We start from the raw sequence: 26554 nt of genomic DNA, 5'->3' as shown, positions 1-26554 counted from the left end.
TTCAGCCCGGGATCTAGGGGGGGTGGGGGCAAGCCGGGGCCTATGCCCCGGGCGGCAAATTCAGGGGGCGGTCAAATTCATACTTCAGGGACCAATGGAAAACTTATCATTTATTTAACTTTGACCACGGAATAAATAATAACACAAGTACAGCAATTTCATGGCCATATTAACTTCACCAATACCCTGAGCGCGGAGTGAGACGTGCTGCACGCACCTTTATTATTCGCGAGGCGCGTAGGCATAGTTCAAAATACGCGCCCGACTCTCGCTCGCTTTTAGAACCCTACCCTCAGTGGCGGATTTACAGATTTGCCGCATGTAGGCTATTCAATTTTTGCTGCCCCTATAACTGACCTTTGAAATTCAATACGTTAGTTTAGTTCACAATCATATCCCACCGGCCACCAAGAACATTTTTTGAAAATGTTTGCTGAGACGACCACACAAGGTTTCACCCTGTGCGGTAGCGAAACGGCGAAACCTTACATATTTACTGGTATGTATAATTTGTTTAAGTTAGGGTCAGTAGAGTTAGGCCGTGTAGATTCAGAAGCTAATTGGCTCTACATGAGATCTCATATCTTTTTCACAGGGTAAACCTTATGTGGTCGTCTCGGCAATATTTTACAAGAAATGTTTTTGGTGGGATTTTTTATTTCTGTAAGATAAAAAAATGGGGCTAAATTTGCCGCCCCTCTAAATCTGCCGCCCTATAGGCTCCAGCCTACTTAGCCTATTGGTAAATCCGCCACTGCCTACCCTGTTAAATATACATATTGATAGCTGAAATTATATGGATGATAAAGGTGAAAATAAACATAAGTAGGTAGGCGGGGCGGCATTTTTCAGTTATTGCCCCGCCTAAAAAAAAATTGAAGATCCGGGGCTGCTGATATTTGATATTGCCTGACAATTTTAGTAAGTTATACAATATACATATTGGTATCACAAAAATCTCTATTTAAATAATCTTTACTAGGTGGGCAGTTTTGACCCCGAGGATATCGAGGGTGACGTCACCTACTACTACAAAATTGTATACAAACTGGAAAAGGCTTTTCAAGATATTCCTGACACACACACACTGGCTAGCTCTGTAAGGTAAATACTAACTAACATATAACGCAATGGTCATATTATGATTTTGTAATATTTATCAATTAACGCAATGGTTATAAATTATGATTTTGTAATATTTTTAACGGCTATAAAAAGTTTACTTACAATGGTAAGGAAGTCCAACGAGATCTATACAGTAATGTTATGCAAAAACAAATTTGGACGCGATTTTTCCGGGATAAAAAGTATCCTATGTCCTCTTCTGGGCTCGAAGTATCTCCATGCCAAATTTCAGCAAAATCGGTTCAGTGGTTTGAGCGTGAAGAGATAACGGACAGTCAGACACTTTCGCATTTATAATATTAGTATATGGATTAACGTATTATCTGTTTAGGGAGAAGATGGACGAATTCAAGACGCACATGCCCATAATACAGACGCTGGGCAACCCGGGCATGAAGCCGCGCCACTGGGAGAAGGTGTCGGAGATCGTCGGGTTCCCGATAGTCGTGGACGACGAGCTCTCGCTGGAGAAGGTCATCGACTTCAACCTCGTCGACTACATCGACAAGTTCGAGGGCATCTCCGAGGCCGCCACCAAGGAGAACAACCTCGAGAAAGCGCTCGACAGGATGATGAAGGAATGGGCTGATTTGGTGTTTGAGATTTTGCCGTACAAGTAAGCAACTGACTTTTTATTTACCGACCTATTCTAGTAGATTGTTTTCTACGTTCATAGTTTTCATTTTTCTTTCGATATTAATTCCTTCGTACACGGTCTATAATATCTATACTAATATTATAAAGCGGAAGAGTTTGTTTGTTTGAACGCGCTAATCTCAGGAACTACTAGTACTTAATAATTATTTTTGTTATAGGGATACGGGGACGTATATTTTGTCAAGCATCGACGACATACAACTTCTGCTGGATGACCACATCGTCAAGACTCAGACTATGAAAAATTCGCCCTATATCAAGCCGTTCCAGGAAACTATTATGTAATTTCCAATTTCTCACTTTGCTTTTCTGTTTCAATTAAAATATTTTGATATTATCTATAATTTTTAAGTAGCTTTCAATTATATAAAATGTTGCTGCTTATATAATAAAAGTAATATTTCGTTTAAATGAAAAAATATTTACTGAACATATTATAAAATCTAAAAAATCAAATACAGGACATGAGACGTAATTAAAAATCATATTTACAATTTTAATATGATTTGATAGCGAGTGGGAAGGCAAGCTGGTGCTGCTGCAGGAAATCCTGGATGAGTGGCTGAAGGTGCAGGCGACGTGGATGTACCTCGAGCCCATCTTCTCGTCGCCCGACATCCAGCAGCAGATACCTGAGGAGGGCCGACGGTTCAGCGCCGTCGATAAGGTTTGTGTTCTTGTCGCTTACTTTTAGGAAGATATTTTGAAATGTTTAAAATTGATTTTTCATAGATATTAGGAAGGGTTTCCATCTTTCAACCTCATTGCAATAGATCTGCCAAACGCAGTGATAATATCGCACGTGAAACACGATTCTATAGTCCGTCAAGAAAGTGAAGAAATTAATAAGTGGCCTTTTTTCTTAGGTTGATTTGAAAGGGATGACATTACGATGTTGCCACTTTTTAATTTCTTCACTTTCTTGACAGACTATACATTATCTTGCTATTTTAAATTACAGATTCGGACAGTTTACTATACTTAAAAGAAGACAGTCTTGGTCGGCCGTATAATATTGATATTGTGGTTTTATTTTTAACTGACAACCAAAAAACATGGATGTTATATGTTCAGCTGTGTTTTTTTTAACATCAATGATCACGATAATGACGTTTACTAGATGTGGCGAGAAATAATGAAGGCGGCGTACGCCGAGCCGCGCGTGCTCGACGTGATCACGATAGAGAAGATGCTGGACCGCCTCAAGAAGTCCAACAACCTGCTGGAGATGGTTCAGCGCGGCCTCAACGCGTATCTTGAGAAGAAGAGGCTCTTCTTCCCGCGTTTCTTCTTCCTGTCCAATGATGAACTGCTGGAGATTCTATCGGAGACCAAAGACCCTACACGGTAAGATACCTCCAGAGGAATCGTTTTTGGTAAGTATGGATTTGTTTAGAAACTGGGTATTTAGTCAAATTGCATTCGTTAGTTTAAATGTGTCATGTCATTTATAGACATTACAGTACGAAGTCAAATTCCATATTATGTTTTTGAAATGTAACTTTACTGTCGAATTTTTGTGTGTAATTTGTTTAAGTCTAAACTATTCGTATGTCAAAGTCAAATTAACGCTTGTCACTTGATTTTGACAGATGGGATCTTGACAGTTGAGAGACTTGAGAATTTTTGACTTTTGTTGTATGACAACAACAAATCTTGAATATACGAAGGTAGAAAAATATTACAACCAATGATGTAATTAGTTGCAAACCACTGTTTATACTAAAAAATTATGGTGAAAAACAATATCACAGGTCGTAGTCACTTCTAGCTTCACTTTGGTGATGAGTAAAATGAAATGTTGCACTTTTTAATATTAATTTTAGAAGTAGACTGTGGAGCGTAATGCACACATGCCGGGGTTGCCAGCTCACTGGATTGTCATAGTATTACAATTTCAGCGTCAAATCTGCATCGACATTTTTGATATGTGATAAATAATAATAGTAATCAACTGTTGCCCCCGCAGTGTCCAGCCTCATCTCAAGAAGTGTTTCGAGGGCATCGCGCGGCTGACGTTCACGGAGGACATGGCCATCACGCACATGAAGTCCTCCGAGGGCGAGGTGGTGCAGCTCACCACGGTCATCAACACCGTCGCCGCTAGGGGACAGGTGGGTTTTGTAACAGTATAATTTTGCGTATAGTTGAAGTGATATTCCGTTGGCGTTAATTTTTAGAGTTCGCTGTGAAATAAGCAGCGCGAAAAGAGTTACCCTTGTTTCATCGTTCTATGGAAAAATTCATGACGCGGGGCCGCTTGCCCATACAAATCCCAAAAAATTATTGCTCTTTCAGCTCTGCTACTTTCAAAGTGTACTCTATATCAGGGATACATACACAAACTAAAGCAGCCTTTCCCAAAGTGGGCGATAACGCCCCCTTGTGGGCGCTGAAGGTCTGAAGGGTGTGGGACCCAGAAAAAAATGGGGGCATTGTGTACACTCTTCGGGGGTGATTTATTTCATCAGGATGCATTTTAAATTTAAGCAATGGGGGCACTAAAATATAATTTGTTCTTAAAGTGGGCGGTAGACAAAAGAAATTTGGGAACCTCTGCCCTAAAGTATTATTACTTAGTTTTGTTACATCTTGTATATGTAAAGTTCCTATGGGATTTACTTCTGCGCGCTACTAGACGTTTTCCGCAACTTTATTTCAAAATTTCTTTACAAAACCGTCTAGTTTCATATAAGTCACAACTTAACTGATGTGTCGTTTCTTTTTCGCTTAATTGTATTAATGTTATCATAAGAGTAAAGACACCATATTAAATGTTCACATATTTATAATATTAGTAATATGATTAAATAGGTAGAGAAATGGCTGCTAGAGTTGGAGACGGCGATGAAGGCGTCGGTGCACCACGTGGTGGCGCTCGCGTACAACGACTACGTCAACAGCGACAGGGAAAAGTGGGTGCTCGTTTGGCCTGGACAAACGGTAAAGTTTTGAATATACTTTATTAAGATCTTCTTTAGAAGGCCCGGTCACGGAACATGTAAAATTTAGCCATTGCCCTTTCGCTACTTGTTTCTAAGTCACACCGCACACGTGAACGTGTAGACTCAAGATGAAGGTTCGCGAATGTACGAGTAATGTATAATGTAAAGTAATTTATAACGGCCTAATTCTTACGTGTCGTAGCTTTTTTTTAATGAAATAAGGGGGCAAACTAGCAAACGGGTGACGAAAGCAACTTCCGTCGCCCATGGACACACGCAACATCAGAAGAGCTGCAGGTGCGTTGCCAGCCTTTTAAGAGGGAATAGGATTACAGGGTAGGGGAGGTAAGGAAGGGAATAGGGAAGGGAAAGCTCCGGTAAACCCACTCACTCGGCGAAACACAGCGCAAGCGCTGTTTCACGCCGGTTTTCTGTGCGCCCGTGGTATTTCTCCGGTCGAGCCGGCCCATTCGTGCCGAAGCATGGCTCTACCATATAGTAAATGAGATTTGTCATACCCAAACATAAAGTTAACCACGGGTTAGAAATTTGTATAGGCATCTTATTATCCTTGCATTAGACAAAATCCTGTCCAATGCGTGTAATGTTTTATTATGACATAGTACTACTATTCACATTGTAGGTGCAATGTATAGCTATGACGTACTGGACGTCGGAGGTGACGGAGTCCATCCACGCCGGCATCCCGGCCATGCGGTCGTACTGGGAGAAGTGCAACCACCAGATCTCAAGGATTGTCGACCTCGTCCGCGGCGAGCTCAGTCTGCAGAACCGCATTACACTTGGTAAGTAAATAGAAAAGTTTGCTTATTGAACTGGAGATTTTTTTCAAGGCCGTCTCTTTTTTTCGTTTCCATAGGGCGGCGTAAAAACTAATAAAATATAGCAATGTTTGTTGTTCGAGTGAAAGAGACATGTAGCGTATTGTCTAGAACAATTTATTAAGAATGATGAAATCCATATATCATTGGCCCTTGTAAATAATCTCATTTCGCGAAAATAAATCCGCATCCGAAATGGGAGAAATGTAAACGTGTTCGTTACTTATCCAGGCGCTCTGGTGGTGCTGGACGTGCACGCGCGCGACGTATTACTAGAGCTGATCGACCTCAACATACGAGTCGACAACGACTTCAACTGGCTCTCGCAGATCAGATACTACTGGGAGGTAAGATCTGACTTGCAAACTACAATTCTGTGCATCAAGAATGCCTTTTTACTGACGTTTAAGTATGCATGCTTATATGATGTGTTAAATTTTTTAAACTTTAAAATATGCCCAAGTGTTTTTTCTCTGTTTGTTTTATCTTAATGCTTTAACTGTTGAACCAACGTCGATAGGCATGGAGATAAAAATGCCCGGGAAAGAGCGATTCGGAGCTATTTCGGGGCAAATAAGTTGCAGGTGTTTTGGATGACAAACATTTCTTTGGTTTTTCCATAGGAGCAAGAAGAGGAACATACACACAAGATCGTGACGCGGATGATCAACTCGCAGCTGCTGTACGGGTACGAGTACCTCGGCAACACTGGCCGCCTCGTCGTCACGCCGCTCACTGACCGCTGCTTCAGGACACTGTTCGGTGCTCTACATCTAAACCTGGGTAAATAGACAAATGAGTGTACTGTTTTTGTGTTAATAAAGTTAAGTAGTATAACTTGGCAACTTAGAAAGCTGGCATTGCTTGTTTACAATGTTTTGTAATGAAGTAACAGGATATCTTTTTTCCTTTATTCTCCCTTGAGGATCGTCTTGTTAATGTTTCCAGTACCTAAGATGATTTTGTTTTCTAAACTATTTTCTATTGAAAGATTTCCTTTGTATGCAAATGGCACGAGGACACCAAATTCCCATGCCATACTGTCGCTTAAAAATAATTTAAACTTAAAACCCCAATGTATAAACATCAAGCTACATAGCTCATCTGTCATAGGCGGCGCTCCCGAGGGTCCTGCTGGGACGGGCAAGACGGAGACCACGAAGGACCTGGCCAAGGCCGTGGCGAAGCAGTGCGTCGTGTTCAACTGCTCCGACGGCCTCGACTACATCGCACTCGGGAAATTCTTTAAAGTAATTTTTTGAGCTACAGTCCTTTGGTACCCATCGATATGGGCATCAATATCACTAGATTCTAGCAGGGGATCTACTGTGCATCAACGTAATTAATATTATGTCCAGCATCCATGATCATTTCATTCCTTTTATGCTAGCCCCATGGATAATTTTGGATCACTACTTGACAAGTCAACTCATTTATATTGTCATTTAAAGTCTTATTAGTAATTTCAAATGCCTAACTAATAAGCCTGTGTGGACGCTATAAAAGATCATCATCAATATAATAATAATTATCTATAGTCATGATCTATGCCGAATCTATCACAGTATTGTAAATATTGCTGCGTTCATCTTTGACTTTAGGGTTTAGCATCATGCGGCGCGTGGTCGTGCTTCGACGAGTTCAACCGCATCGAGCTGGAGGTGTTGTCGGTGGTGGCGCAGCAGATCCTGTCCATCCAGCGCGGCATCAACTCGGGTGCTGCCGAGTTGCTGTTCGAGGGCACACTGGTCCGCCTCGACCCCACCTGCGCCGTCTTCATCACCATGAACCCCGGGTACGCGGGACGCTCCGAGCTGCCTGATAATTTGAAGGTTAGTTCATGCAATGTTTGAGGGCCCTTTGAAACTTTTTGAATTTTCTGCTGAAAGATAGACGATAATCTGCATAGACTGTTTCAATTTGCATAAAGTGTCATTATAAGCTAAGCGTAAATTTTAAAGGACACGATGAAAGTACGAAACAAGGACGTCATGATTTTGAAGATGTATCTAAACACACTAGGCCGAAGTCACGCGGCGGAAATTCCGCATGATTACGCCCGCAATGTCAAACGCATAGTATACGGACGGAACGCGACGGAATAGTGTGTCATCGGTAATTTAAAATACATTGCGGGCTTAGATAGTCATGCGGAATTTCCGCCGCGTAACTTCGGCCTAATGTGTTTAGACAGTTACTGTATGTAGCCACAGTTATTGTATAATCTGTAGGCCTAATGTTTGGAATAACATCGTCATATTTCTCCAAGTTCAAAAAAAGCCTTATCTAAATTGGAACATTTAGGCACTGTAATGAAACTTTTTAATCGGGACTTAACGCGACTTATTTAAGTGGTAATGCTACTACGAGTACATACTTTTTCTCGACGTTTCGGTCGTGTTGCGGAGTCCCCTCGTGACCACGGCCGTTGCAACACGGCCGAAAGTCGAGAAAAAGTATGTACTCGTAGTAGCATTACCACTTAAATAAGTCGCATTAAGTCCCGATTAAAAAGTTTCATTATAATGCAACGCGAAAGTTTAAAATGTTATTTAGGCACTGTTCCGCTCCGTGGCAATGATGGTGCCGGACTACGTGCTGATCTCCGAGATCGAGCTGTACGCGGCGGGCTACCTCGACGCCAAGCCGCTCGCCGTCAAGATCGTCGCCACCTACAGACTGTGCTCCGAGCAGCTCTCCTCGCAGAGTCATTATGATTATGGTAATCTTGAAGTCTCGTGTTAAAATGTTATTTGTGATTCGTGAATTTATTTACATGCAAGGGGAATTATCGTGGGAACTCTACATTTTACAATGTAGCTTTTAAGTTAAGTCAGACTATAAAGTATGACTAAGACTCAGCTGTATTGCAAAATAGATTTGGCCATGCTTAATACAATATGTTAGCACACATAATTCTTGTTTCTTATTTTATAGTGATACACACGTGACATAATTTGGTGTTGGTAAGACATAAGCAACGTACTTATAAGCAACTCATTTTATGATAGCGATTTACAAGATGAACGTTATTAAAACTTAAACCTTTCTGAAACTCACAATTTTCTGGATAAAAGTAGTACCTACCTACAATCTACATAATATCATAATGTAATACCATATGAAATTTTATTAAAATTCGTTTAAAAGTTTTTAGGAAAATTAGTAGCAAACACACCCCCAAACTACTAGGTATATTATTTCGGTAGCATAGTCGCCAAATAGAATCATAAAAACCGGCCAAGTGCGTGTCGGGCCACGCACAATATAGGGTTCCGTAGTACCGCTAGTTTTTTTTAAATTTTTGTATGGTCAAAGAATGTACATTTATAACGTGTTTAACACTACTAACAACATCATCTCAGTTACTTTCAAAGAAATTTGAACTTTCTCCTTCAATATGAGTTAACTTACAGGCATGCGTGCGGTGAAGTCTGTGCTGCGCGCGGCGGCGGCGCTGAAGCTGCGGTACCCGGCGGAGCACGAGGACGTCATCCTGTTGCGCTCCATCAAGGACGTCAACCTCCCCAAGTTCCTCGAGCATGACGTACCCTTGTTCATGGTGACCACCCATCCATACTAATATTACATATGCGAAAGTGTGTCTGTCTGTCACCTCTTTACGCCCAAACCGCTGAACCGATTTTGTTAAAATTTGTTATGGAGATACTTTGATTCCCGGAAAAAAAATGGGATACTATTTATCCCGAAAAAATGTACGGTACCCGCGCGATAAACGAATTATGGCGCAACGGAGTTGCGGGCGTCATCTAGTATATTATATGACCTCGTTTCCACAATGAGTCGCTGCGTTCGCTTTAGACATTTGTATATTTTTATTGTGGACATTTTGCAGTTCTCGGCTGAAATATTATATTTTGCTTATGGTAGTCGTAAATACATTTTTGAGGAATTTTCAATATAGGTGTAAAATTTACACAGGGTATCATCGGTGATCTGTTCCCCGGTCTACCGCTGCCCGAAGCCGGTCTGCCTCATCTGGTGGACTGTCTGAAGGAATGCTGCGTTACACTTAACTTACAGGCTAACGACTTCTTTATTGAGAAGGTAAGTTAATCCTTTATATTTTAATTAATTAATGTGTTATTCACATTATAATATTTCAATAATGTATACTTGTAAATAAATCCTTTATTAAAACAGGTTTTACAACTATACGAGATGATCCTCGTTCGGCACGGGCTGATGATAGTGGGACTACCTTTTTCCGGCAAGACCAAATGCTATCAGGCGCTTGGACATGCGCTGGGATTGGTATCTGAAAAGGTGAGTTTTGCTGCATTAGGTAAAGTTTATAAATAAAGTTCACTTAGTATAAAAATTTCTTCACGTTGGCCCATAATGGACGGATATAATTAAGTAGCAATGTGTTTTTTTTTCCCACAGGCCTAGGTGGCCCGTGCCCTTGTTAAATTCTATTTTATTTTTGTCTCTTTTTTATTATAATTTCGGTAACATACATTTTCCGCGTCAAACAGTTATTTGCCCTGAAGGGGCTTAAGTGCCGTACCCTCTGGTGTTATGGTTTTGGTATGTTGGCCACCTGGTTGATAGCTGCTGTCATCTTTCCGGAAGTCATCTTCTTGACTGGGATGTCTTCAAAGTCTTGATCTTCCGGGGTGTTGTCATCTTCTTGCGGTATTCTTTGGGCCTCAGTTGGAGCCCAGGGGGTAAGTCCGGCATTTCCCAATTCCTCTCGATTTGCGTCCACCCTTTGCCTTTCGATGTTGTGGCATTGGCTCGGGTGTAATGGGGTCACCAAAGCTGGGTGGAGTATCTGGGGTGTTATAGAGTGCTGGTCCATGCCGGTCCCACTCACTGGGGAGGCTTCTTGGTTCGTTATTTTGTGCTTGCCACCTGTTGGTGGCTGGTGTCTTCTTCTTGATTTCCACTCAGGTATTCTGTTAGCCACCTGTTGGTAGCTGATGTCTTCTGCCCTCTGTTGGTAGTGAGGGCTTCCTTGTTGGCCACCTGTTGGTGGCTGGTGTCATCTGCTTGATCTTTGATTGTTGTAAGTCCGGTAATTTTGTCATTTTTATTTGCCATTTAAAGCCCCAGTAGCAATTTGTTATATGATCTTACAGGCGAATACTTAATCAGGGTCTGTACATTATAGAAACTGATGGCGGAGAACCCGGTGGAGTGGATCGTGATCAACCCTAAGTCGATCACGATGGGCCAGCTGTACGGGCAGTTCGACGCCGTCTCGCACGAGTGGTCCGACGGCATCCTCGCCGTCTCCTACAGATACTTTGCCGTGTCTACCAATGACAACAGGTGGGCTTTGGTCTTTGGGATTGAAACACGTTTTTTTTGCAGAGGATTTAATTCCATTTGCGCCATTAAAGATTCTTGTACACTCGTGTTAAAATATTACATGCCTCCTCTCTATTTTGTATAAAGAACGAGAAAGATACCTATTTATTACCTTTTTTTTATTTTTACCCAGAGTCCAGACTGGTGCAAGACGAAAACTGATGGCAAATATAAATATGTATCATCATGTCTGGAAATTTATGGATCTATGTAATTTGGTCGAGCTAATACAATATTGAATAAAATATTGACTTTATATAGTCCAAACAAATGACGTTGGACGACTTTTGTGCTATAGTAATATCGATTTTTTGTTTTACCCGACTTAAGAAAATGGCTGGTATTCGACGGGCCGGTGGACGCGGTGTGGATCGAGAACCTGAATACAGTGCTGGACGACAACAAGAAGCTGTGTCTCATGAGCGGCGAGATCATCCAGCTGGCGCCCACCACCAATCTCATATTCGAGCCCATGGACCTCGAAGCCGCTTCACCCGCCACGGTATGTTAACGTGTCTTCAATAGTAAAAACCATATTTTAATTTTTAAGGAAAAATATAGTAACTCCCTGTATTTATATTTTAATATTATTCCAATTGAGACTTTGTTCTCCTAAATTTTATAAGGGATTCTAGCGATTTAAACGATGGTGGCCGATCTTTCTAAAACTACAGCGCACGAGTTTTGTTATAGCCCCAGACTCGCCCCGCTTCTTAAACTCTAATTAAAATCAAGTTCTATATCACCGGATCATTGAGTCACAAAATAAATGAAACATGAAAATGAAATGTGTCAAGACTCGTTATGACTCAGGTGTCTCGATGCGGCATGATATATATGGAGCCGAAGGGTCTGGGCTGGAAGGTGGTGCTGGAGTCGTGGCTCAACACGCTGCCGGACAAGCTGCACGGCTTCAACAGGAACATCATCCGCTCGCTCTTCCACAGGTTCATGTCGCCGCTGCTGTGGCTCGTCGAACTTTCTGGACTTGTCAAAGTAAGATTTTTTTAAATATATGTAGCCGGTTTCACAATTTTTTGACAGGATTTTAAATCTATTCAATATTACTTTACTTGCTGTTGTGGCTGCACCGCAATGGGGCGCGCGGGGCGCGTTCACATAGCTGCACCGGCTGCCGGCGCATGCGCCTAAAGTCCCCTCTACATATCGGCGGACGCGTCGGCAGATTGTATCTGCGGATGCGTCCGCCGATGTGTAGACGACGGTTTTTGCTTGTCTGTGGTAGGTATTTGACGTCGGCCGATGCATCTGCCACACATCCGTTTGGTGTCGGTTTTTCGACACGGATCAAAGGGATCGAGCGCGAATGCAAGGCGCCTGTCCACACGTCTGCCAATGTATCCGTATTCGACGGAAATTTAGTGGGAGTGGACGTGTGTTTCTCATCGAAATGGCTAACATTACCAATTAGAAAATTCTTCAGATGGTTCAGCGCAAAGTTCTGCAAGCTGCTTTTCCATGCTCGCCCTAATCAAAATGAAATAAATATTATTATTAGGTATATAAGTCAATATTGCCAAAATATTTATTTCGAATATATTTTCAATTACTTTGTTCTGTTTCTGTGTATAGACAGCATCCACCACCTTCTTTTGCTCCATTTTTTTTTATTACTCTTCTGCGGTGAACTCTTAGGTAATAATTATAGGTGTTAATTAAGTATATAGAAGCAGCCGCTACTGTCTCTATATCCATTTTTTGCGGCACGAGTTACGTCTTTCACGATTGAGCATAGACTGATTAACTTACAGATGTGTGGACGGATCGCAATTTATTCGCAGATATAGTTGCGGATGCATCTCCCGACGCATCCGCCGATATGTAGAGGAGGCTTTATGCGCGAGCGAATACTACAGAGCTAGCTATAGTTTAAATACTAATGCAGCAATCTATCTTTGTTATTATAGGCGCCCAGCCCCCTTAGACAAAGTATCTTTCGTTAAAAACGATAACGAAATTCGTTATCAAAATGTATCAAAAATGTATGCGGTTTGACATAAGTCATCGCTAAATGACATTTCGCTTTCGAAGACTAATGTCAAATCCCATACATTTTGATAACGAATTTCGTCATTGTTTTTAACGAAAGAGACTTTGGCTGCAGCCCCTGTACTTATAAGTTATACCTAATCGTAAAATTGGAACCTTAAATACAGTCCACTTAATCTCTTGAATCTTTCATTTCAATACCTGGTAGCCTACACTTGCTTACTTGCTTAATGCTTTATATAAATCTGCATAATATACTACTGACAAAAAAGTGTATGTACAAGCAAAGACTATCGATTGGTAAAAAAATGCGGATTCATTGTATTTGTAGCTTGTCTTCCCATGTTCCAAAACTTTGATGTTTTTGTGCCACAATTGCTCTACATTATAATAACACAATTTGTTCAGCAAATGTATATTACGTCTCGGAGCAACCTGGTGGTGGCATGTATGACGCTGTTCGACACCTTCATGGACGACTTCCGCGATGAAAAGATCGTGGAGCAGCTGTCAGACCTCGACATCAGAGCACAGCTCGAGGTAACAATCATTAGTGTAGCTCTTATTGACAAGACGTAAAAAAATATTTTGCTGTAAACCTTAGTTACCCTATCTTGCCCCATATCTTGTCCTCTATAACTACTGAATTTTTAGAATATACAGATTAGGTTGCTTGATAGTAATAATAGGTTGGGGAAAAAGTCTTTTCTTTGTGTGAACTTGTCATAAAATCTCTTGGGCTAGATACCAATAATTGTATCTGGTTGATTTTAGTATCATTAAAAAGTTTTAATTTTAAAGAAGCAATTCCAAATTTAAATTAGGTAAATGTGAGATTTTCATTTGTTTTTATTATTGTTAAAATGAGTGATTCTAATGAACAAATTAGATACATTTTATAATTTTATTACAAAAAAGGTAAAAATGCAACACAACAACGCAAAAAAATGTGATGTTTATGGACCTAATGCAGTATCTGTGCGAGTAGCGCAAATTTGGTTTAAGCGTTTTCAATCCAGTAATTTTGATATCAAATATGCACGTCGCTCTGGTCGCCCTGTTACGAACAAAACTGATGCCATTTTTGAAAAAGTGGAGCATGATCGGCATATTAGTAGTTCCGATGTAGCTGAAGAACTGGGGATTGACCACAAAACGGTTTTGGCGCATTTGAAAAAAGCTGGGTACACAAAAAAGCTCGATATTTGGGTGCCTCATGAGCTCACTGAAAGAAACCTAATGAACCGTGTACTCATTTGTGATTCTTTATTACAACGTAATGAAACCGAACCATTTTTGAAGAAGCTGGTAACTGGTGATGAAAAGTGGATCACGTACGACAAGAACGTGCGAAAAAGATCGTGCTCAAATGCTGGTCAGGCTTCACAGATTGTGGCGAAACCCGGGTTAACTCGCAACAAGGTGATGCTGTGTGTGTGGGGGGATTGGAAGGGCATTATTCATTATGAGCTGTTACCGCCAGGCAGGGCCATCGATTCTGAACTGTACAACAGAAGAGGTGTGGTTTTCACTATGATAACGCTAGACCTCACACAACTTTAGCCACTCAGCCAAAATTACGGGAGTTTGGCTGGGAGGTGTTAATGCATCCGCCGTATAGTCCTGACCTTGCACTTTCAGATTTCTACCTGTTTCGGTCGCTGCAGAATTTCTTAGGCAGTGTCAGGTTAGGACATCACAAGAGGACTGCCAAAATCACTTGTCGCAGTTTTTTCATCAGAAGCCCCAAATTTTTTATAGCAATGGGATCATGTCTCTACCAACAAGATGGCAAAAAGTTATCGAACAAAATGGCACCTACATACTTTAGTCAATTGTAAATAAACTTTATAAAAAAAAACCTTTTGAATTTTTATATAAAATGCGAAGAAACTTTTTCCCCAACCTAGATCTCATACGATGCAGTAACTCTGTTTTACGCAAACTTATTTTACAGCCAATGCCAAGTCGAAATATTCGTGCCGAAGCATACAGCCCTCCCACGTATATTATGTCTTTAGTGCTTACCGTAAAACCGGGATGTTATGTGCTTTAATTTCAGAGAATTATATTACCCACATAATATTCTTTTAGTGCTAAACTTTAATCAACATTTTCACAGAACGGTTCCGTCACTCTCTTTAATAGTCTTCAAAAATAAAAGTTACAACTTTAAAGTAGTTAGTAGATCCATTCAGTTAATTTAATTTATAGTAAAGAAAATATAAGTTTTTTTGCTTTAAATGAAATTAAAAATAAATCGTTTTTATTTTATATAATTAGGGCGCGTTTTTCTTCTCGTGCATCTGGTCTATCGGCGCGACGCTGGACGGCCCCAGTCGGCCCAAGTTCGACCTGCTGTTCCGTGCTCTTTTAGAAAAAGAGTTTCCACAAAAGGTATTTTAGCTCTATAATTTAGTGAAAATACTTTTTAGTAGTACGAGTATGTTCAAATTTCCCGGATTACAGCACACGCATTAAAATCTCGCGGGAACTGTAAAGCTCCCGCGATAAAAAATTGTTTATGTCCTTTTCCGTGACTACGAACGCTTTAATACTAGGTACCTATGCAATACGGTATACCAAATATTCATCATCATAGTTATTAGACTGATGGTGATGAATACGGCTTCAAGCTACTAGACTCTAGAAGCAGGCGCGGTCCGAAGGGGGGGAGGGGGTCACAGGGGACATGCCCCCCCCCCCCCCCAAAATCTAAGGTAAAATTGAAAATAAAATAAAACCCAGAACCGTCCGAAGGCGCAGATAAAAAAATATAGTGTAGTGACTACTGAGTGACCCCCCCCAAAATTTCAGGCTGCGACCGCGCCTGTCTAGAAGTTATGTGTTTAATATTTAATATAATATGTTCTTACAAAAAAATATTATGGTAGTGATCATTATTACTATATTTTACTTAAACTATTAAATGTCTTAACATAACTTGTGTAACAATTTAACAATACTGTCTCTCTAAAGATATTTCATTACTTAATTGTATCATTGTATGGAATGTTCACAGATAAAAGAGGAGCTCGGGTACGGCAAGGAGATTCCGAAACCGGAGAAGCAATACATATTCATGCTACCAAAGGACGGTCTTGTTTACGACTATCGTTTTATCAAAGAGGTAATATTTGCATCCGAGAGCGCTTCAAATGCTTAGCGAGACCGAGGGGCCTTATTGAAACTGATGAAATGTTTGAGCTCATAAAGTAAATAATATATTCATAGGAAACCAAAATGTTGAATTAATTTACATTGCTTTGTTTACTTTAGCCGGTATCATAACGTTAATTAAGGTTTGCGGTACTCAAAATAAATTTATTGGCTAAGTATGAATAGTTGGTATGTTTTGTAAAGTTTATTTTATGTTAGTATGTATTATAAATGTTAATATTTCAAACATAAACAAACATTGTTTAACAGTGTTTGTAATAATACTGTTTTTTTCCCATCTATACTGCCAGCAGCTACTCAGATATAGATTGACAAATTTTTGCCAATTCAAGATTCGTTATTCAGTTGCTTTCGATACGTCGCTGAGACTACACGTGCGCTTATTGTTAGCAATTACATTTTCGCGTGTTACCTACGAGCGCGCCGCACCGCGCCCGGCGCCCGCGCTTATCGGTCCGAGTGTTTACTCGCTAGTCGCGCATCGTTTCTGACTACGGGAACGATGGAACCCAAAAGTTACTCGTCCGTTACCCGATCGTTCGTTTTCCTGGCAAAAGAACAAGCAGTGATCGTAGACGCGATAGACGACATGCAAATAAAAGACTATGCCTACGCCTTCGGCAAAATTATCGATCCCGCAAAAATTAGATTCCTCAGTAGGATGTCTATTAACCGTGTATGCCTATTCGTTTCCTCTAAGGAAGTCGCTGAAGAGTAAACAGACGTCCATCAGTGTATCATATTAAACAATATGAAAGTACCGATTCGTCCACTGATAACGAGGAATAAACGCATCATACTGTCCAACGTATGTCCGATAATACCGCACTCTGTAATTGAAGCAAAGTTAACCGAGATGAAGATAGAATTGGCTTCACCGATATCTTTTATCGGGGCCGGTATCACCGAGCCCGGGTTTAATCATATACTCAGTTTTCGTCGGCAGGCTTACGTTCCACCGGAAATCATTAATCAAATCAAATCAAATCATTTAATTCCGGCATCAGAGGCCCATATAACAAATACCTTAAATCTAACATACATATAATTATATAATAAATACCTTAAAACTAACATACATATTTTATATATACTTAAAAACTAACACTGTCACATTTTGCCGGCGACGTGACTAGCTTCGTTCCGGAGTCTTCCCCGGAACCTCCGATTAATACTTTGCCTGAACGTATTCAGGTGGACTATGATGGTACATCCTACTGGATTTACGTTTCCTCAGACTCGATGACTTGACGGTGCTTTTTATGCAAAAACGAAGGTCACGTCGCTAATAAGTGTCCTGCAAGCAATACACAGTCGAATGAGAATTCGAATCCCGCTAACAACGCTAGTGATATTTTGAATGTCCCTAATTTCCGTCCGCCCGTAACTTTCAAAAGACCGCATCCGCCTACTACGACCGAATCGTCGCAAAGCGCGCCCGCTCCTACAGAAATATTGTTGTCAGATAGCGAGGCTATGAGTGAGTCTGACTCGAACGAAGTTTCCATCGACGACACTGACCCGGCTAAGAAAGTTGTTAAAAAACCAAAAAGGACGATCGACATACAACCCTCGGAGATGACAGAAATTGAAAAGATTTTGGAAAGCGGCGATTACCCCATGTCGATTAAAGAATTTATGAGTTTCTTAGATGAATCGTACGGTAAAGAAAGTATTCTACAGATAAGCTTAACGTACACGGATGATATTGGACAGTTAGTTAAAATTTTAAAAGAAGTTATAAAAGAAATTTCGGCAAGAAAGGTTAAAAATCGGAATACTCGTATGATTAAAAAAGCTTAGCAATGGAACAGCCGTAGTATTTTGCCGAAGAAAGCTGAATTGGAGACGTTTCTGAGCAGGGAAAGTGTTCACATATGTATTTGTTCCGAGACGTGGCTTTCTAGCGATAGAAATTTCATCTATCTCTCTCTATTATAAATTTATCGGGCTACTGCTGTTTCAGACAGGATCGAAATGACGGGTTCGGTGGTTTGATTACTTTAGTACATGTCTCACTTCCAGCTAGAGTAAAAGAATTAAATTTACCATCGAATAAACTCGATATGTTGTGTGTAGAATTGATTAATCAAAGTTCATTTCAATACGTATTAGGTGTGTATTCACCGAGTAATGTTAGGATAAGGAAGAGAGATTTTGACGAATTGTTCTCTCTCTTTAGAGTGAAAACCCTAATAGCAGGTGACTTCAATGCTCACCATGTTTCCTGGTCCTACACTACTGACGGCAGAGGTCGTATGATTGCAGAATCTTGCTCGGACCATAACTTTTCCTTCTTAAACGATGGGAGCCCAACCCGTATTTCAAAATTACACGACAGAATAGTCTGTTCTTCTCCGGACATTTCCTTCGCCAGCTCCGATTTGGTGCTGGAGTGTTCGTGGGCAGTCACTAACGAAAATTTTGGTAGCGATCATCTACTTATTATGATCAAAATTAAAAACCATTCGCTATGTGAAATTTTTTCAAAACGAAACGTTAAACGAGCAAATTGAGAAGGGTACGAATGGGACATTGAATCGAAATGTAACACGTTTATTTTTAGTGATAGCGTTTAGGAAAATTATGATAACCTTTTCGGTATCATTAGTAGCGCAGCAGATGCTTTCATACCTTCGACACGAATTAGCGCAGGTCCTCTTTCTAAATTCAAACCGAAGCCTTGGTGGAATCAAAATCTGTCGAGAGCGATAGCAGAAAGGAGGCTCGCTCTTAAAACACTTCGCAAAAACCGTACGAAAAGAAAATTATTTAGCTTTCAAAGAGAAGGTGGTCGTAGCCCGCAAACTAATACGGCAGGCCAAACTAGATTCGTGGCAGAAATTCTGTGAAAGTGTCGATTATAAAACGAATTGCACCGATATGTGGCGTAAACTTCGATGGATCAAGGGTTATCCGAGTAGAACGAACACGTTAACGGAGGAGGAGGCGCAACAGTTCGTGAGGAATCTAACTCCCGATGGCGCGGCTCCCCCGCCGCGTAATCAGTTTTTTAATAATTCCCGGGATCAAACGTTTTATCATATCACAATGGCCGAGCTGGTTTCTGTAATCAAACGATGTAGGTTTATTGTCTATAAAATGACGAATGGTGAGGTGATCGTGAGAATTTGTCGCGACGGTTTGGCACAGGGGGACCCCATGTCCCCGATTTTATTTAATATTGGGTCACTTAAAATTAAAGTTTTGGCTTCCCCAAAATTAAGAATTGGGCAATATGCGGACGATTTTGTTTTATATTGCAGTAGTAAAGAAATCACCGAATGTGCTTCTCTAATGCAGGAGACTTTAAATCGTTTTGAAAAACTCTTAAACGAAATCGGTTTACAGTTGTCACTCAGTAAAACTAAAATATGCATATTCACCCGAAAATATCGCGTTCCCTCTGTCGAAATTAAATTGTATAATGTAACCTTAGAGATTGTTAAGTTTGTAAAATTTTTAAGATATTTGGTTCGACCATAGATTGAATTGGAAAAAACAGGTTAATGAGACGCACCAAAAAATACAAATATATAATAATACAATAATATTTTAAGCTGTGTCAGTGGCTTCAAATGGGGAGTTCATCCCATTCACCTAAGAAAATTGTATATAAGTCTTATCAGGAGTCGACTAGAATATGGAAGTGTCATATTCGCCAACGCCAATCGGAACGTTGTTAGCAAATTGGATCTTATCCAGAACCAGTCACTGAGGCAATGCGGTGGTTTTATCAAGACAACGCCTGTTCACGTATTAGAAAACGAACTTTGCATACCTCCTTTAAAAATTCGAAGACAATTTTTATCTGACAAATTTTACATTAAAACTTTTTCGCGCCGCGACGATTATTTGATAAAACTTGTGGTCGATTTTATAAGTGAGATTGATTCCGGAACTCATTATTGGAACAGGAACGGTCTTCCTGTGATCGTCGAAAGTTACAAGAATTTTAATCACTTATCAATCTCGAGATACAACATTTGGCCTCCATACGAACTCGATATACATAGTTACGATATTCCATTTCAGGACGTCGTACATAGGGCTAAAAAGTTAATGTCCCCGATAGAACTTAAAACGGCTAGTGTTGAGCTACTGTCCACTAAATACTGTATCTACGTACATATTTACACGGACGGTTCGAAATCTTCTGACTACGCAGGTTGTGCATTTTACGACTCTAAATCTAAGATCAAAGGTCAATTTTTAATTGACAATAATATCATTCCGATCATGAGTGTAGAAATAATAGGCATACTTAAAGCATTGCAATACATAGAAACTACTATCTATCGACGTGTTGTCATCGTTACTGATTCTAAGAGCGGACTTTTACATTTGATGTCTTGTAGTAAGGGTAGCACGGGTAGTCCCGAAGCTTTCCTCGTTATTAAATGTATTTACAATCTAATACGTAAAGGGGGTTAATGTTCGCCTGCAGTGGGTGCCCTCTCATGTAGGTATTTCCGGAAACGAGATTGTCGACGCTTTGGCGAGTTCGGCACGATCCGTCGGTACGTCTACTGTTGTGACACCTTTTTGCTATGATTATTTAGGAACTATTAAGAAAAAATGTTTTGATATGTGGAACCAATATTTTCAACAAAAATCTCTAAATTCGGGTATTTGGTATAGGACCTTATTAGACAAACCACCGAAACGTCCTTGGTTCGCAGACGCCAATCTCAATAAAAGAGATTTAACTCTCTCCTTCCGCCGCCGTTCAAACCACATTCCATTGAATAATTTTATTTACCTTATGGGGAAAACGGACAATCCAACTGTACCGCTTGCAACCGATACGAGGACCTCTATCACATGCTCATGGAATGTAGGAGGAACGAAGGCATCAGGCTGGAACTTGTACAACATGCTAAATGTAACAATTTGTTCTTTTTTGTTCATAACATTATGTCATCTAATTTTAAGGTTGAATGCAGTGATATATTTTTAAGTTATGTAATCCACTCATTGTATTTAAGGGATTTAGATCTAAGTCTTTTGTAATTATTAATGTTTTAAGGCCGACTTAATCTTAAGATGTAAGGCCTATAAATAAAGAAAAAAAATTCGTTATTGCCAATGTAGGTTAATATGGTTTACCCTGAGTTAATTATTATTATAAGTCACGGCCACTCTGTCATTTATATCTGATATTTAAAGAACAAGAGAGAATAATATGAAACACAATAATAATATTTAATCAAGTATCGTCTTTAAATCTGACTGGCCTAAGTCGGTATACGTGTAATACGCGCCGCATTTTAGAATTCGTTGTATGAAATGATTTGGAACCTCGCACATTCGTCCGCACCGTACGCGTCGCATTTCGTGTACTATGCACGTACGTTCGACGCGTACGGCGCGTTCGGTGCTGACATAGGCGCGATCAGCTTTAGCCTACATTTCACGACACTTGTCTATATAATATGTCACGATGCAGGGCAAAGGCAAGTGGAAGCCGTGGCAGGATGACGTGGCGTCCGCGGCGCCCATCAGCCGCGACACGCCGCCCAACCAGATCCTGGTGAGCACGGTGGACGTGGTGCGCTACCTCGCGCTGTTCCGCCTGCTCGTCACACACCAGAAGCCCGTCATGATGGTCGGCCCCACCGGTACCGGGAAATCCTCCTATATCATTGTATGTCATATTTCTAAATTAATAGATAATATTATAATAATTAAAATAACTTTAAGCTCGATTCGTCGCTTGGAATTTAGCTGTATCGTGTCTGTGTAGCCCAACGGGAACGTAAATGCGAGTCACTTTTCATTCTTTGTTTGTTGTAGGATTACTTAGTGCGGAGGGTGGACACAAAAGTCTATAAAGCGTTGTTAATGGCCTTCTCCGCGCAAACGAATTGCAACCAGACGCAAGATATAATTATGGGAAAATTAGATAAGAGAAGAAAAGGTAAATTAAGAAGATGTGTTTTTGCTAAAGCATTATAAACTACCATAGCACATCGGATTATTCACGTAACTCCTCACCTCACCTCAGGCATCTGTAATTTGCCTTTGTTGGTGCTGCTGTGGTGGTAGTAACAAATACAGACTTTTATTACTTTTACGATTATTTGACTATGACTCACGACTCACTATGTACGGTCCGTCTATCGGGTACCGCCGCGTAGTAGTCACTAGTAACTTACACTACACTTATCACACCGGCTGCACTGAAGTTACTCCCCACTAGGTGTGTACGGTCCGCCTATCGGGTGCCGCTGCGTGGTGTTCGTGGACGACGTGAGCATGCCGCAGCCGGAGACTTACGGCGCGCAGCCCCCGGTCGAGGTGCTGCGGCAGGCCATCGACCTCAAGCTGTGGTACGACCGCAAGACCAACGCTGCACTGCACCTGCTGGATGTTCAGGTGAGCAGTACGCAGTGGCGGCCTTACCCATTGCGAGGCCCCGGGCGAAAGTCTCTGCGAGGCCCTGGGCGGCAGGTCTTTGCGAGGCCCTTTGCCTTACGAAAAAATACATTGCAAGGCCCCTGCAAGAGCGAGGCCCTTGGCAAATGCCCTGTTCGCCACGCCCTAGGGGGTGGCAAACAGGGCATTCGCCACGAACGCGAACACGGCCTCGCCACTGGGGGTACGGTTATAGTATAAGGAAGAGAAATGGATGATCTATCTAAAAGACTGCAAGTTTGAAAAGGGAGGGAATGTGTGAGAGACGAGAGTAAAAGAAACACTTAGGGCCACTTGCGTAGATACAGGTCAAAGTTAATACCGGGTTAAATAGTGTGTTGTCTCTTACATTCTTCATATATTTTACGAAAGTGATAACATTTAATCCGGGGTTAACTTTAACCCACATCTACGCAAGTGGACCTTAGTATATCTTATATCTTTAAACGAGCAATTCTTGTATATATATATATATATATATTTTAGCTAGGAATCATTTTCAGAAAATGTCTTTTTATTCGTGTTTTATCGATAATCGATAAACTGAAAAATATGACTCTTCCTGACATCTATTGGCGAATAATAATACTATTTTGTTAGCAACTAATTGTTTTAACGACCAGCAGATGGCGTTATTAAGTAACACGAAGTCAATGAGTGTTTGCTATACCGAGCAAAGCTCGGTCATTCAGGTACTTACTAATACCAAAAACGTGAAAAATCTTTTACCTAATACTAAATTCACACTAATATAAAATTAGGAGCTACTTTATGTTGTTAAGCACTAGTATCGAATTTCTCATTTTTAAAAATGTAGCCTAAATCCCGATACAAAACTCCTCCATTATTCTGTAAGTCCATATATCACGTTATCATTTGCAAGCGCGTCATTGTGAGCTACAAAGTTGGAGTGTAAAGTCGGAGCATATTTCACCGGCAGTCGTTTGTAGCGTCACGTAGCACCTTTATAATTGATCTCTGTTTCCACCTGTTCGCCCGGAGCCGGCGCTGGCGGCGCGCCAACCTCTCGCCCGTAATCCTGATAAAATATCACGCGGGATTTATGTTACGATATTAAACTTTACAAAATAAATGCTTGTACTCGTCGCGAGCGCTTTTTTATCGACTTTAAAGCGAGCTTATCATACGACTCGTTTGTGCAATGTGAAATGCGAGTTTACACATGGGACTCGATTAGCTTGTAAATATTTTATACTTCAATCTTATTCGAAACATGCCTATTTACAAACACGTTCACACGTTCACGTTACGTTACACGTAACATGAACGTGTGAACGTCTGTCTACATTAAATTTATTTATTGTCCTATCTAGCTACGCCGACGCGTAGCGGTTGCGGCGTAGCAAGCGTAGCGTAGTGGCGTAGCACATCGCTACGTTCATTACAGATGAGATCAACGCAGCATTAAGAGGATTCCACATCGCCCTTTTTTCCATACAAACGTTGTCCCCTGTTTCCTCCCTGGATAATGCTAGTAGAGTTATAATTTTTTCCCTGAATATCTACGGCCACTAATACAATGTCCCTATGTTTTCTTTTTTTTCATAATTTAATTATTAAATAAGATATGAACGTTCAAAAACCCAAAAAAATGGCCAGATTTTCCGCTGTGTTCAAACGTCCAGAAAACAGATTTGGCTAGATTATACAAAAAAAGCAAAACATAGGAACACAGCTCAAGCCTTTTTTTAATCTTTAATGAAAAAAGTACTTAAATCGGTTAAGTTTTGGAGAAGGAATCAGGAGACAACGAATCGTTGATTTTCTGGATTTTCTGCAGTTGTCTCTATCGCGTTCTGCGGTATAGGCTTGAGGTAAGGGAGACAGCTATAGATATTACACGTACTTTTTTTTCATTTCTCTAGCCGCTGTTGTATCCTCTTAACATTTACAAAAAGTTTCCATTTTTAGCATTGACCAATTTATATTATTTTTTGTACAGTTCATGTGCGCGATGGCTAAGCCCACGCCCGGTGCGAAGTTGGTGACGCCACGTTTTTCCAGACACTTCTCGTTCTTCTGTATTGACGAGTTTGATGATGAAACATTGCGAGTCATTTTCGGCAAGATTATGTTATGGCACTTGGATACAAGGTGACTATGTTTTAGTTATTGCTTCTAAGACATCTGATGTTGTGTGTATGTTATAACTTATAAGTATGTGTAAAGTATGGGCGTAAATAAGAAATAAAAATACATTTATATTTTCATTGTACTTCTAGAGGGTTTTCAAAGGACTTTGATCCGTGCATTGAAGAAATCGTAGACGCGACTCTAGAGGTATATAAGCAGTGTCGTCTCAACCTACTGCCCACGCCGTCGAAGTCTCATTATACCTTCAACTTGAGAGACTTCTCAAGAGTTATCTTGGTAAATACAAGAGCATTCACTATTCAGTAGATAATTGTATTGATTTTTTTCATATAATAAGACTGCATGTTATTGCAGCAACTTTTAATATTAATTGAAATTAAAGCAATGATAATAAATTTAGTAATTCTAAACTGTAAAGCGTATTAACTTCAGTAATCGTTTCGTTATTTGGTAGGCAGATTTACGTACAAGTATCCATTGTTATTTGCTTAAATATAATTAGGTCTACTTGACCAATCAAATAAAGTTTTTTTTTGTAAATTTCTTTAACATAAAAAAAAAATGAAATATTAGAATATATGCGATCAAGCGTTGACTTAAGCTTTGACTCGGCCAATGTGCCTTACAGTCCTATTTTTCTCTAATTAGGGCGTGCTTCTCTCCGTGCCCGAGGTGACTCCCGACCTGCAGTCCATGAAGCGTCTGTGGGTGCACGAGTGCCTGCGCGTTTTCTCCGACCGCCTGGTGGAAGACGCCGACAGACAGTGGCTGGTCTCCTGTCTCCGGAGCGCCACCGCGCAGCACCTCAATGATGACTTCGACACCATGCTCGCGAGGCTTGCTGACAACGAGGGTGAACCGGTAAGCTTAATATACAGATTCTTTGTTGCAGATTTTTCGCTTGTAATGTAAATATCGAGATATGGCTTTGCATGAGCAAATGAGTGAATTGAGTCGATTTCCCTTTCCAAATAAGTGTTATTTTATGAATCAGCCTGCTGGCTAGAAATATCAATAATTATTATAAATCATAATATCATAAATTACTTTATATAGTGCTAGTCGTATTATTATTAAACTAGGTTGCTCATTAATTACCGTTTATTTTTCTAAAACTTTAGCCTTAATATGATATAGTGACGATTTTATCATTTTATACAGTACAATAACATTTTTAATACTCAGCAATATAGTTATTGTGTACGAATGAAAGGTTAAGCATAAACCGACAGATATATCAAACGTGGATACTGGATTTACGCGATAATTATTACTATTACTAGACTCATACCCGGTTGGTTCTAGATAACGGACCTCCACCTCCGCAAGCTGATATACTGCGACTTCGCGAACCCCAAGGTGGACACGCGCTTCTACATGGAGACGGTCAACATGGACCACCTCAACTCCACCGTCGACGCCTTCCTCGTAGAGTACAACAACATGTCCAAGAAGCCCATGAACCTCGTTCTTTTCAGGTACCGTGTATCTAAGCTATTATTACCGAAATTGAGTATATTGCTACTTTTTTATATAAAATAAATGGGGAAAACGAGCAAACGGGTCGCCCGAGGGAAATCAACTACCGTCGCCCATGGATACTCGCAACATTAGAAGAGCTGCAGGTGCGTTGCCGAGTCTTTGAGTTAAACTGATTTTGATAACAGAGGATAGTTTTTAGTTTTGATCTAGAAAAGATGTACGGCTCTGAGCGAATTTCGGCATGAGGTTATGGGTAACTTCTGATACTATATTACAGACGTATTCGGTTGTACGAGATATATTTATTGTTCCATGTTACGATGTATTAGCATCGCGCTACCAAAATTCACGTGTAATACTCGTAATATTGTCTATAACTTTAATTTTGTCTCATGTCTATGTTAATCGATTGTGTTAAATCTCACCAAAATCGGTTCAGTACTT

General features: G+C 40.4%; 1 protein-coding gene across 2 annotated transcripts in view; it reads left to right on the top strand.

Moving 5' to 3' along the window:
• Positions 1-26554, top strand: part of LOC121728066 (dynein axonemal heavy chain 7) — a 74165-nt gene that overhangs the window by 13629 nt on the left and 33982 nt on the right. For both annotated transcript variants that reach the window (XM_042116183.1, XM_042116175.1), the window contains exons 15-43: positions 983-1104; positions 1457-1741; positions 1941-2063; positions 2296-2449; positions 2903-3129; positions 3752-3896; positions 4597-4725; positions 5371-5533; positions 5801-5916; positions 6193-6352; positions 6683-6819; positions 7171-7401; positions 8126-8291; positions 8986-9131; positions 9512-9637; positions 9734-9856; positions 10707-10867; positions 11237-11408; positions 11720-11902; positions 13325-13456; positions 15200-15313; positions 15939-16046; positions 21546-21743; positions 21893-22016; positions 22299-22474; positions 24477-24628; positions 24757-24904; positions 25277-25489; positions 25934-26106. In XM_042116183.1, the coding sequence (XP_041972117.1) occupies positions 983-1104; positions 1457-1741; positions 1941-2063; positions 2296-2449; positions 2903-3129; positions 3752-3896; positions 4597-4725; positions 5371-5533; positions 5801-5916; positions 6193-6352; positions 6683-6819; positions 7171-7401; positions 8126-8291; positions 8986-9131; positions 9512-9637; positions 9734-9856; positions 10707-10867; positions 11237-11408; positions 11720-11902; positions 13325-13456; positions 15200-15313; positions 15939-16046; positions 21546-21743; positions 21893-22016; positions 22299-22474; positions 24477-24628; positions 24757-24904; positions 25277-25489; positions 25934-26106 (4607 nt within the window). The remainder of the gene's footprint in view (positions 1-982; positions 1105-1456; positions 1742-1940; positions 2064-2295; positions 2450-2902; positions 3130-3751; positions 3897-4596; positions 4726-5370; positions 5534-5800; positions 5917-6192; positions 6353-6682; positions 6820-7170; positions 7402-8125; positions 8292-8985; positions 9132-9511; positions 9638-9733; positions 9857-10706; positions 10868-11236; positions 11409-11719; positions 11903-13324; positions 13457-15199; positions 15314-15938; positions 16047-21545; positions 21744-21892; positions 22017-22298; positions 22475-24476; positions 24629-24756; positions 24905-25276; positions 25490-25933; positions 26107-26554) is intronic.

The sequence above is a fragment of the Aricia agestis genome, chromosome 1 (assembly GCF_905147365.1).
Source record: "Aricia agestis chromosome 1, ilAriAges1.1, whole genome shotgun sequence".
Lineage (NCBI taxonomy): Eukaryota > Metazoa > Arthropoda > Insecta > Lepidoptera > Lycaenidae > Aricia > Aricia agestis.
This window is presented reverse-complemented; position numbering and strand designations above follow the sequence as displayed.